This window comes from Myxocyprinus asiaticus, chromosome 11 (assembly GCF_019703515.2).
Source record: "Myxocyprinus asiaticus isolate MX2 ecotype Aquarium Trade chromosome 11, UBuf_Myxa_2, whole genome shotgun sequence".
Lineage (NCBI taxonomy): Eukaryota > Metazoa > Chordata > Actinopteri > Cypriniformes > Catostomidae > Myxocyprinus > Myxocyprinus asiaticus.
The window spans coordinates 24978340-24991374 of record NC_059354.1 but is presented as its reverse complement, the minus strand read 5'-3'; the positions used below and the strand labels follow the sequence as shown (position 1 = coordinate 24991374).

At 38.0% G+C, this 13035-nt stretch overlaps 1 protein-coding gene and 1 non-coding gene across 3 annotated transcripts; both read left to right on the top strand.

Annotated features, from left to right (window-relative positions):
* The first annotated feature begins 4741 nt into the window (after positions 1-4741).
* trnas-cga (transfer RNA serine (anticodon CGA)) lies at positions 4742-4823 on the top strand. The gene has a single exon. It is a non-coding gene; the product is annotated as a tRNA-Ser (tRNA).
* Positions 4824-5336: 513 nt separating this feature from the next.
* On the top strand, positions 5337-9172 carry LOC127448391 (SOSS complex subunit B2-like). 2 transcript variants are annotated; one of them, XM_051710878.1, is made up of 6 exons: positions 5337-5527; positions 6744-6882; positions 7218-7289; positions 7555-7639; positions 7950-8010; positions 8397-9172. In XM_051710878.1, exons 1-6 carry the CDS (start codon positions 5374-5376, stop codon positions 8597-8599), a joined length of 714 nt encoding a protein of 237 aa, XP_051566838.1. In that variant the 5' UTR covers positions 5337-5373; the 3' UTR covers positions 8600-9172. The 2 variants fall into 2 exon arrangements, with proteins under 2 accessions (XP_051566838.1, XP_051566839.1); XM_051710879.1 differs by lacking the exon at positions 5337-5527 and adding an exon at positions 5536-6520.
* The last annotated feature ends 3863 nt before the right edge of the window (positions 9173-13035 follow it).

The following is a 13035-nucleotide window of genomic DNA, read 5'->3' as shown; positions in this document are numbered from 1 at the left end:
TTCAGAAACAATTTTTTTGAACATGTTAGTGACCTGCTATAGTGTATTTATTGGACAGAGCAATTTCCTTTTTGCCATGTCAGTGCATTGTCCATGCAAACCATGACAGATTTTTAGTGTCTGAAATGCAGTTCACTAACAAAAAGTGGGTTGTGTGAAAGAGTTAAGATGAATTGTCTTTCCTGACAGCAAAGTTCATGGTTGCATTTTCAACATCAACCACATGTGGGTTTGGCAGGAACTTTTAAATCGTTCTGGCTCTCATGTACACTCATGGGTCAGGTTGCATGCACTATATCCCTCCAAACTGAAGGATTAAGACCACAACCACTGAAAGTGCAAAATATGCAAAGGGGTATGTTAAAACAATTTGAGGTCTGTAGCTGTGATTTGTCATGCCTTAAAGAGGATATACTCTCAATTGGGAGATACCCACTTAATGTAGGAAGGGGAAATTACATTTTACAATAAGTGCAGTCTAAGATGTGTAATGCTGAATGTAAATTTTAGCAACACTGGAGTGGTCGGCATTGTTTGCTACCAGGGTGTTGTTGTGTAACTGTCGTTATCGGAGAAAACCTGTCTAGTTTCCATCCGCTTTTCGCGCTATTTTGTTATCGACAAAGTGAAAATGCGTAAAGAAATTTTTGTGAAATTTGCCGTCTTCTACCTGTTTCCATTCAAAAGGCCTTTTATCGATAAAAATGGTGAGCGTGATGGCGTCATGCCTAAAAACACTTTGTCGCATAAGTTTTGGTTTAGCGCAAAAGAAATCTGCCCTGAAGCCGTTTTCATTCAGAAATGTGTGTTTATCGTTAATTCGCCTGCCAGATGTCCCTCATTTTTTTCCTCCGAAGTTTTGGTAAAATGGGAAGAGTATTGAGACAATTCATTGAAATTAGCCAGCTTACTGTCATTTTAATTCACAAATAAATGCAATCAGAAGACGAGGAATTGTAATCAAAAGGGAGCAGTTGCCCTTCTGATAGGACTGTAATATTGGTCCTGATGTTGCGCCTATCACAGGTTGCCACCGGTTCCGACCCAAAAACGAATCGTTATGGTCCTGTTCAAGCTGGCAACCTGCACCAAGCAGTGGGGGCAACTTCCGGTCTTAGTATAAGGACCATCCATCCATGTGTATATACTGTGTGCACAGCTATTAAAGAAAAACTGATGCGGTGTAATATTAGGGTTTACATATGATACATTCCTGATATTCAATAGGCTATTCTGAACAATCATATAATCTAAAGCATCGCCATCACAACTGCATTATGTCCCGTATATTTGTCCAGCAACGTTTAATGACCAACTGAACTTGATCATCTAAAATTAATTTTAGCATCATAATGCAATTTACATTTTCTGAAGAAGCTCAGCAAATGCGATCCGAGGTAAAGAGGGTTAGTAAGTTTTAAAAGTTTCAAAAGCTCGTTTTCTGAAAGTGAACTCATTGGACAAATAATTCTGATAGTTTATAGTCTTGAAGTGTAGAAAATTACATTCAGCCGATATTATTCGTCTAAAGAACAGGGTATGGCTAATTTAAGTTTGTGTAAAGAAAAGGCATATATAGGTCTATATATATATATATATATATATATATATATATATATATATATACAGTGCATCCGGAAAGTATTCACAGCGCTTCACTTTTTGCACATTTTGTTATGTTACAGCCTTATTCCAAAATGGATTAAATTCATTATTTTCCTCAAAATTCTACTAACAATACCCCATAATGACAATGTGAAAGAAGTTTGTTTGAAATCTTTGCAAATGTATTAAAAATAAAAAATGAAACAAATTCACAGCCTTTGCTCAATACTTTGTTGAAGCACCTTTGGCACCAATTACAGCCTCAAGTCTTTTTGAGTATGATGCTACAAGCTTGGCACACCTATTTTTGGGCAGTTTCTCCCATTCTTCTTTGCAGGACCTCTCAAGCTCCATCAGGTTGGATGGGGAGCGTCGGTGCACAGCCATTTTCAGATCTCTCCAGAGATGTTCAATCGGGTTCAAGTCTGGGCTCTGGCTGGGCCACTCAAGGACGTTCACAGAGTTGTCCCGTAGCCACTCCTTTGTTATCTTGGCTGTGTGCTTAGTGTCGTTGTCCCGTTGGAAGATAAACCTTCACCCCAGTCTGAGGTCCAGAGTGCTCTGGAGCAGGTATTCATCAAGGATGTCTCTGTACATCTGTACTCTGTACTCTGCTGCATTCATCTTTCCCTCGATCCTGACTAGTCTCCCAGTTCCTGCCGCTGAAAAACATCCCCACAGCATGATGCTGCCACCACCATGCTTCACTGTAGGGATGGTATTGGCCAGGTGATGAGCGGTGCCTAGTTTCCTCCAGACATGACGCTTGCCATTCAGGCCAAAGAGTTCAATCTTTGTTTCTCATGGTCTGAGAGTCCTTCAGGTGCCTTTTGGCAAACTCCAGGTGGGCTGTCATGTGCCTTTTACTGAGGAGTGGCTTCCATCTGGACACTCTACCATACAGGCCTGATTGGTGGAGTGCTGCAGAGATGGTTGTTCTTCTGGAAGGTTCTCCTCTCTCCACAGAGAAATGCTGGAGCTCTGTCAGAGTGACCATTGGGTTCTTGGTCACCTCCCTGACTAAGGCCCTTCTCCCCCAATCGCTAAGTTTGGCCAGGCGGCCAGCTCTAGGAAGAGTCCTGGTGGTTCCAAACTTCTTCCATTTACGAATGATGGAGGCCACTGTGCTCATTGGGACCTTCAATGCTGCAGAAATTTTTCTGTACCCTTTCCCAGATCTGTGCCTCGATACAATCCTGTCTCGGAGGTCTACAGACAATTCCTTGGACTTCATGGCTTGGTTTGTGCTCTGACATGCACTGTTAACTGTGGGACCTGATATAGACAGGTGTGTGCCTTTCCAAATCATGTCCAATCAACTGAATTTACCACAGGTGGACTCCAGACAAGTTGTAGAAACATCTCAAGGATGATCAGTGGAAACAGGATGCACCTGAGCTCAATTTTGAGTGTCATGGCAAAGGCTGTGAATACTTATGTACATGTGATTTTTTTTTATTTATTATTTTTAATAAATTTGCAAAGATTACAAACAAACTTCTTTCACATTGTCATTATGGGGTATTGTTTGTAGAATTGTGAGAAAAATAATTAATTTAATCCACTTTGGAATAAGATAACATAACAAAATGTGGAAAAATTGAAGTGCTATGAATACTTTCCGGATGCACTGTATATATATATATATATATATATATATATATATATATATATATATATATATATATATATATATATATATACAGTGCATCCGGAATATATATATATATATATATATTATTTAATGCGTCTTTCGTTTGGTAATTTATTTAATATAGGGAATTTTGCCAGCATTTTTTCAAAAGCTAAACAATAATTTAATATAATTGGGCTATGTTCGTGTTCCAAAAAAGCACACTGAAGCTTTTCTCCTAGTATTGTTTATTTATTTTTTTAATTTAAATCATCTTTGTGCACAGAAATGATGTTTTTTTTTTTTATTATTATTTATTTATTTATTTATTTATTTTTTATTGTATTGTGGGCTAATTCCGTGACTGCCGTCTATTATTTTGATTGGTGTGAAAAAGCAACTTTAATAAATAAACGGATGGTTACCGCGATTAAATTAATCACAAACAGTGGCCATTGATTTGTTCTCTGTTCTCTTGTCAAATGTGCATGTCTTGATACGAGATATTTGTGTTGGCACTTCTGGAAGTGTCATGTTTGCAGTGATCGGATCTTTATGCTGTTCAGATCAATCCATAATCAGGTACAATAAATTGGCTTTTATGGATGTATAACTTGTCATCATGATTAACACAGGCTATCGATTGGGGTAAAATCTGTTAAGTGACTACATTTTTTGCGTTAATGCCAATTTTGTCGACAAAAAGTGTTTCCAAACCAGTTTTTCGCAACATTTGATGTATCGACATAGAGTTTGTGCGCTAGAGTTAAACGGAAAAATATTATGTCGACACTTGAGAAATTTTGGCGATAATTTGCGTTTCCATCAGCTTTATTTTGATGCGCTAAATCTTTTCGCAAAAAATCCTTGGATGGAAACGTAGTTAATGTCTAAACAATATCTTAAAAAAACAAAAAACACTACTGTACTATGATACTTTTATTACCATGTAGGAGAGAAAATAAACATTTTTCCTATTTTTCAGTTGTAACATTCTTCTCACATCAGCTGGTTTGTGATACTACCTTTGGTAAATTTAGCACTTGTGGATAATGTTATCTCCATCGTGCGGCTAAATACCGTCAGTTTGCTATTTCGTAAGCGCTTGAGGCGATAATCTTAGCATTTTTAATCAGAAAAAAGTATTATTATAATGTGTCACCGATTACATATGTAAATCTACTTTTCATTATAATGCATACATTTATTTTGCTGTATTTATGATTTCCGATTCACGACAAGTTTATTTGTTGATAATCAGAATCAGAATCTCATCCTAAACTGATGAACGCAGGTTTTTGAAGACGTCGGTGAGTTGCATCTAAAACAGCTATACAATTTCCCTAAAATTGTGCACAGAAAATATAACGTGATGCTTCGATCAAAATTGTGATATGTGATATGGTCCAATTTCAGAATTAAATCATAGTAACTTAAGTAACATAAAGTCATGTTATGTATACTTTATGTATACTACATATTTTTGCAACGCTTTTAAACGGTGTCACGGTGGCCGAGAGGTTAAGGCGTTGGACTCGAAATCCAATGGGGTTTCCCCGCACAGGTTCGAATCCTGTTCGTGACGACTGTTTTTGTGTTTTATTTGTACATGTGACTGTTGCGAATTACTGTTGTAAAAGCTCTACAAACCGAGAAACACAACTCAGCTGAAACTAAAAATAAGAGTAAATTAAGATTGTGGAACTGTCATGTTTTGACACAATGGAAGAATTTATAAAGCACTTGATGGAACTAAGCAAATGCTATGTTATGGCAATAGCATTACTGTACTCAACTTTTTGGGCTTCTCAACTGCTCATTACTGCTATATCGGGGTCTTGTGCAAGGCCTGTCCCTGAGTACAGACAAGACTACTGATTACTGAGCTGGACGAGGTTATGATGCAACTGAAATTCATCTGGAAATATTTTTGGCACGTGTAAATGTAAACAAATCATATTACACAACGTCGACAATCGTAGAAGGAAATATTGTGTGTGGTTATTTCCATGTGAACGCACATTCTTCATGGTGTCCAATGAGATTCAGCTCAATGTAACAAGAACCTGGTAAGAACCAACACTGAAAGCGTAAGTTCGAGTGTAATATAGACGACAATTGATAATGTAGCATGAATGGTTTGTAATGTCTGCCCATTCAAACGTGCCTACATTAAAGTTGGCCTTTATATCACACATTACAATAATTCATCATGTCGATTTCACCCCCGTGAAACAGTCCGATGGTACATCCGGTTGAATATAAAGAACAGGACTCACGTTGACGCAGGTTAGATGCTTTGTTAGTGAGAGAGGGGGAGATATAGAGAGGGCTGTGAAACAGACCTTTCCCGACACACTTTTGGTCTCATTTTTTTCTTAGTAAGATTTAAGTGCTTCACACGTAGAAAACATGCTATATCGATATCAATTTAAAAGGCCATCAGCAAGTTTAGCACTGCTCATGACGCCAGGTTTCAATTGCACATTAAAGTTAGCCCGCTATAGTTATCTCGGCTGTTAGACGTTCTTGTTTTAAGTGATTATTTCGTCGCTTTGTAGACTTTAAATGTCGATACATGTGGTGAATTTAATTTCGAAATAAGGGACGTGTTCAGTCTCACCGGTAATGTGTGTGTGCTGAACTCACCGACTTTCTTCTACACGCAAACCGGTATACAGTCGACCTGTTTATTTTAAGACATACATTTTAAGTGATATTCTTTAACTTGACGTCGTGTGATACTATAGGCTAACAAACAGACAGTGACTCAGTATAAATGTCTCTAGACGCTCGGTATTTTAAACAGCACTAGGCTTCCTCGAAGTCTTCTGAATCTTTCCGGTTTAGGACAAGATGAAGTATAAACTCTCTATCTGGAAAACGAATTAAGTGTTTTTATACGAATAGTCTTAATTGTGGAGGAGGGAGTATTTCCCCCCTTTAACTTTCATTCTTTTGCTCGATGGCCAAGAGTGAAAACACACCGCCTCGTATGTTACGCTAGGAAAAAAACACCTCAATCTTTCCAAAGGTGTCTTGCATACAGAGATTATTTGCCAAATAATGTTTATTTGGCAAATAAAGTAACGCATTTGGAGAACAGATTTAGGTTAAGATCAAGAAATCCTCTCAAACAGCTGTGGTTTCGCTAGCCGGTGTGCTAGCCTTCACCTCAGCTCCCCGAAATGTCGATTATCTCCAACGAAGCTGTGGTCTTGATAAAAGATGTAAAGCCCGGATCGAAAAACCTAAATATCGTCTTTATAGTTTTGGAAATCGGTAAGTGGATTCACTGCTATGCCCCTCATGACCGTTTATTAGCAGGAGCCGAGCTAGTTCCTCTCAGCTAACATTCACGAATAACGTGTAACGTCTCTGTTTAAATGCCCTGTGTTCATGTGGCTTTGTTTTAACGTGTTAACCGTCGTGTAAAGCAGTCGTATGTGTTTGTGGTAGTTTTTGATGGTTGAGATTTGACGGTGAACTCCATGTGCACGCGCAGGTCGGGTGACAAAGACAAAGGACGGGCACGAGGTGCGCTCGTGCAGAGTGGCGGATAAGAGCGGCAGCATTGCCATCTCTGTGTGGGATGAGCTGGGCAGCCTCATCCAGCCAGGGGACATCATCCGCCTTACGAGAGGGTACGAGCTGCTTCCTGTTTCTGTGTAGTTCATTCAGAGCTTTCGTACCCTGTCTGACCACTGCTTCAAACAACCATATATAAGTGTATGAATGTGCAGTGCGTTGGTAAAGTGCAAAAATGTTTTGGGCATCCTGCACCATACTTTTACTGTACCATAGTATTACAATAACAAGTGCTTATGTGCTATGGAAATGTATAGAACACAAATATGTGGTGTTATAAGTGCATTATATACTTGTTTGAGCTGTACTTCAAGCAACGTGTTTTAAAAGTGCTCAAACATGTTCCAGACAAGAGATTTTAAATTTGAAGTGTTTCTATGTCTCTGGCTAGTTATGCCTCCATCTGGAAGGGCTGCCTTACACTGTACACTGGACGAGGAGGAGACTTGCAGAAAATAGGAGAGTGAGTATTACATTTTACCCCACTTAAATGAAAATGGAAGATGCAAATATATTTTAAAACAAATAAGAGCTGATAGTTCAGTATATTGGTCAGAATGTTTATTGGCCATTGGGGGGGAAAAAAACATATCTTTTGACTACTTGTTGCAAGCAGGTTTAGTAATTTTAAGAATCATGTCTTGTCTGCCAGAAACAGAACCATTAGTTTTAATCCAATAGCATGTTAAGCATTCGAAGAGACATTTAAAGTGCCATGTCTTTCACAGGTTCTGTATGGTGTATTCTGAGGTTCCAAATTTCAGTGAGCCAAATCCAGAGCTTCTTGCACAAGCTAACCAACAGAACAAGATGGTGAGTCCAGTGTTTGTCCTGCCAATGCCAAACTGCAAAATGCGATTCCTCCACTGGGCACTGCCTTTGAAAGATTTATTCCCAATTTCCTTAAATTATGGTGGAATAATTAAAAGCTGTGTGTGCGTAGTAAAGAAAGATTGTGGAATGAAGTAATGAATGCAAAAGCAAATATTTTCTGGCTTCTGCTGCACAGTGCCATCTGTCATGTGAGTGGTTTAAAGCAGTGAGCAATTGAAGTCCAAAACCAGCAAAGCTTCTGTTATGCAAAGTGTCAACAAAATTGTCTAATCTCATGCTCTCTAATTAGGGTAAAGAACAGCAGGGAAATTCTCCACCGAATCAAAATGCAGGTACACCTGCGCAAACAGGTAAGCAAATATGGCAAGTACTTAAAACAGTCTGTCCTACTGAACAGGCAGATGATTATTTGGTAGGGGTAGCGTTAATGTTTTGGAATTGGGGCTGCTGACAAAGGTTGCAGGTACGCTCTTAGGTAGGGGGTGACCCAGGAACTGGAGTTACAGAGATCCCACTCCTGCCCTACCACATTGTGCCCTTGAGCTCTTGACCCTAGATTACTTGAGGGAATGTCCCTACAGTTGATAAGTGTCTGCATAATGACTTGGTAACAGAAGAAACTGCTTTTTCTTTTCTTTTTTTTTTTCTTGTTACACAATACCATGCCTTTTTGATGGGTCTGTAACATTTTGTTTAATCTGTCTGTTTTTTTGTTTTAAATATTTTTGGCCAACAGGAAATGGTACTGTGCCAGTGCTTCCCAATAACAATGCTGCACCTATGCCTCGGGATCCCAACTTTGGGGCTCCAGGAAGACCCAATGGGCGTGTTCCAGGCAATGGGCAACTCTCAGTAACTGCAGGGGGACCTCCTGCTCTACCCAAACCCACTGTCACAATTAGCAATGGCAGGGACCTGAGAAGGGCTTTAAAGAGATGAGACATTTACTGCAAAACCATTTTCCTGTTCCTACTCCCTTAAATCTTCACACAAACCATCCTAAAATACACATAACAAAACTGCCAATCAAGAGATACAAGGTTTGATGTTACAGATTTTGCCACCTGTGCTTTTGCTTTCTCATTTGCCAAGAACTGCATTGTATAATTATGATTTGCCAATCACAAAAGGTTAATTCAACTTTTTCAATTCAATACATATTCCATAAAGGTTGACATCCTCTCCACCCATTAAGTGCCAGTTCAATAGCCCACCACGTATATCCTTTCTCTAAATGTGTTGTTAAACTATACACCCTACTTGAACACTTGATGCACTTTCTTATCTTGATTTATAGTGAACGCATTACTATAATGTAATTCAGGAATGGTTTACTGCTGTTGCAAATGGGAATTTAACTTTTTAAAGTGAATGACTACTTTGTGGGTTCTTTCCCTTTGGCCAAAAACTAACCAGAAGTGACCATGTAAAAGGAAAGGTGATAGTTTAATTGGACACTTAAGATTATTTAATTAGGAATAAATCAAAAAGGAACAAAAAGTTGAGAATAAATCCCTGTGGTTGTGTTGTAATTTTTGCCTTTACACTTAATCGGAAGAGTTTTGCCTTTTCAGTGATGGAATGAGATTGTTGCCTTTTATATTGTGCAATGTGACTACACTGAAATACTCTGCCTGTTGTTGTACTGTAACATATTTGTGAATGTTACACTATATAATGTAAAGGGACCGTTTTTTTTTAGCTTAATACTTCCATTTTATTTGTATTAGCCTAGTAGTTCTAACATGTGGTACCCTCAGTCAAGTGATAACACTTAACAAGGTTCCATTTGTTAACATTAATGCATTAGGTATCATGAACGAACAATTAATAATTTTTATAGTGTCTTTGTTAGTTTTAGTTAATAAAACCAAAATTGTTAATAGTACATTAATGTCAATGATAACTTGATTTTAAAAGTGTATTAGTATATGTTGAAAGTAACATTAACCAAGATTAAAAAAATTAGATTTTAGGAGGGGATTTGTGTTCCCAGCAGTGGTCTACACTGCCTGGCCAAAAAAAGAAAAGAAAAAGTCATCGTTTAAATTTAAGGCAGTGTTATGATCTGGGGTTGCTTCAATTTGTCAGGTTTAGGCTCAGCAACTTTGAGGCAATAAAATAAAATTAATTCAACTGAATGACCAGGTTATCTCATCAATGGAATTGTGAAAGAGTGTTTCAGAGAGCATCAATAATCATTTTCACACATGAATTGGCCACCACAGAGTCCTGACCCTAACCCCGTTGAATGTCTTTGGGATGTGCTGAAGAAGACTTTACGGAGTGGTTCGACTCTCCCGTCGTCAATACAAGATCTTGGCCAAAAATTAATGCAACTCTGGATTGAAATAAATGTTGTGACGTTGCATAAGTTTGTCAAAACAATGCCACGACGAATGCACGCCATAATCCAAGCTAAAGGCGGTATTCAAACCACTCTGTAAAGCCTTCTCCAAAGACTTTAAATGGGGTTAAAGTCAGGACTCTTTGGTGGCCAATTCATGTGTGAAATTGATTCCACATGCTCCCTGAACCACTCTTTCACAATTTGAGCCCAATGAATCTTGGCATTGTCCTCCTGGAATATGCCTGTGCCATCAGGAAGAAAAAATCCATTGATGGGATAACTTGGTCATTCAGAAGATTCAGGTAGTCAGCTGACTTCATTTTATTGCCGCATAGCATGGACCTGACCAATTGAAGCAACCCCAGATCTTAACGCTGCCTTAAATCTAAGGGTGGGGGGGCCTTAGTGAATATAAGTACCCTATTTTTTATATTTTATTTTGTTTGTTGTTTAAACTTGTGTATCAGGTAGTGGATCTTTCTGCAGTGTTGAAGACTACAGAACTTGGTACTTAATCCAAGTTGGTGGCATTTCCCTTAACATCTCCAGCTGTAACTCCGGTGCCAATGCAGGACCCAAATGAGTGGAATTTTTTGAATATAGAATGTGCAATATGACATTATTAGACCATACCTTAATATACTAATGTCGTTTTTCTGCTAGTTCTTGTGTTTGATGTTAGCTCACAGGCATATGCAAGCATTAAAATACAATTAGCCAGGGTTGGACCATACCAAGTAATAATTGGTTTATTTGAGGGGGAAATGCAAGGTTATGGGTAAGTATTTCTCATGGATGTTATCTTTTCATTCCAAGTCTAAATAGAAATGTGTCTCCACATTCAATTCATTCTGCTTCATACTGTTAAAAATTATATAAGAATGTGCTAATCATGCACAATGATTTTCAAAACGTATTTTGCCAAGCAGTACTCTTGAAAAATATTTTACCCAAAAGAACCTAGAAGTCGATGTGTTTTAGCATTGAATTGATTACAAGCCATGTAATAGCTTTGATGTAATATGAATGCCTGTATCTTTTTTACAAATTGTAAAATTAATACCTTTGTCACAGCAGCCCAGTTTAGTGCTGACTTTGACTTTTTAAAGGAATTTTAAATGGCTTAGTGGTCTGTTGTAGCCATGACTTTAGTTTTGTCTGTCTAAATAAATTACAGCTTTGTCTGTAATTATCTTTTGACAGAACACTGATGCAACACATCATGATGATGCTTTAGTGTGCTTAATATTTTTGGTGAACAGATGGAATATTCTGAAGTACTACATTCTCTGATTTAATCCTTTTTATATCTGCCAACTAAAATTGACCAATGACAAGTTGCTACTGATTAGTTCTTCAAGATTGGCTCTGTTTCATAATGGCCTCCTTAAATTGAACACCAGACATACAAATAAGAATTTCAATTATATTCAGTGAATTGATTGTAATGTTATCAAAAGCTTGCAATGGCCATTTTTCATTCATTCTACTTCACAGAAAGGAAGCATAAATATAGCATTCCAGTATTGATAGGCGTTTCCTTTAGCCCAGTAAAGAATGCAATTGCACAGTTTCTAATGCCAGGAAAACCTATTCAATTACTGTACCTTTTGCTACCTCAGCTTCTTACCCAGCAATGCATTTTTGTGAGGCAGAGGTAGAACCTAATGTTAACTATTCTGAGGAAGTTCCCTTCCCTTCCTTTCTCAAGTACACTAAATGACTCACTGAATGATATAATTTGCTGCCAAGTGATAAACAAAATGCATTGACCTAATTAGCCATTGTATAATTATATAAACCTATGAGCAAAACATCACATCATAACATCAATGACAACCAATAAAGACAGGTCTACATCTCGTTATCAGATTTGAACTTGATATGAAATATTTCAGGTTTATCTCAGCACAAGAATTCAGCAATTAATAAGTTTACTAGTAAACCTTGTTAAAATACAGTAATCACACATCTTCAAACACAATACCAAACCACTGCATTTTCACATTTACGTCAATCAGAGCAAAAACTGTAGACAATCCCATTTTTCTCACTTGACCCCATAATCTAGACACACTTTCCAAATTATTGCAATGAAAACAACATTCTTAACATTATTTAGCCTACCACATGGAACTGTTCCTGAAGCAGCAATCTATTAATTAGCAACAACAACAAATAATAATAATAATATTGTTACTTCATACTGAATATGTAGGATCTACAGTATGTTCATCCTATTTTTAGAAAACTTATACTAACTTATTCCAATCTGTAAGCAAACAAATAAGTAATGAGAGTTGCTTAATTGTTGTTGATGACCTCTAATTAACTCTTGCTTAGTTTTCAATTGTGCTATCAAAGTGTCTTAAGTTGATTCCTGATTGATTGAAGATTAATTTGTGCTATGATCACACGTGTACATGGCGCAGCTCCTTCCAGTACTCTCCAATGCCCTTCGACAGTGCTCCCTCTGCCAGACTCCGGCACTCGTGGGCCCACAAGGGCTGTACCCTTAATGGAAACACCATGGAGCCCAGACAATTCTGCCACCCGTGCTGTGATTAGTGAGGCTGAAGCATGGCAGAAGTTTTGCCCTCCAATGGTGAAGCTTGGCCAGGGTTCCTCACAATAAGTTAAAAATGGAGAATCAACCTGAAGCTCTCAACATTGCAAGCGATCTCCACAGCACTTTCATGGGGCAGGGCCAGGACCTGAGCTCCAAGGATACCATCAGGACTGTTTTTACGAATTGCTGCAGCCACACCCCGGCCCAGAGCCAGATACTGGGAATCAATGGTTACATTGCAGTTCATTACATAGGGACTGGCACGACACTTACAAAGGACAAAACTGCTATGTATTTTGTCTCGCTTGATTCAAACTTTTTCAAGTTTTTTTTTTATTGTGATGCTAATCCATATGAAACAATTTGACCAGTGGGCTGGGTTATTTTAGTTTATAAAAACACTACCTTGATGTTTCATTTTTGTTCTGTATTCTCTTATTGCAGCTTACAAAATTA

What these genes read in the sequence shown, in the direction of transcription:
- LOC127448391 (XM_051710878.1), top strand. Translation starts at nt 5,374, where the DNA reads ATGGTTTGTAATGTCTGCCCATTCAAACGTGCCTACATTAAAGTTGGC. An exon ending in CAGGACTCACGTTGACGCAG is followed by an intron (nt 5,528 to 6,743) that starts GTTAGATGCTTT and finishes GTGCACGCGCAG; the next exon opens with GTCGGGTGACAAAGACAAAG. An exon ending in AGGTACACCTGCGCAAACAG is followed by an intron (nt 8,011 to 8,396) that starts GTAAGCAAATAT and finishes TTTGGCCAACAG; the next exon opens with GAAATGGTACTGTGCCAGTG.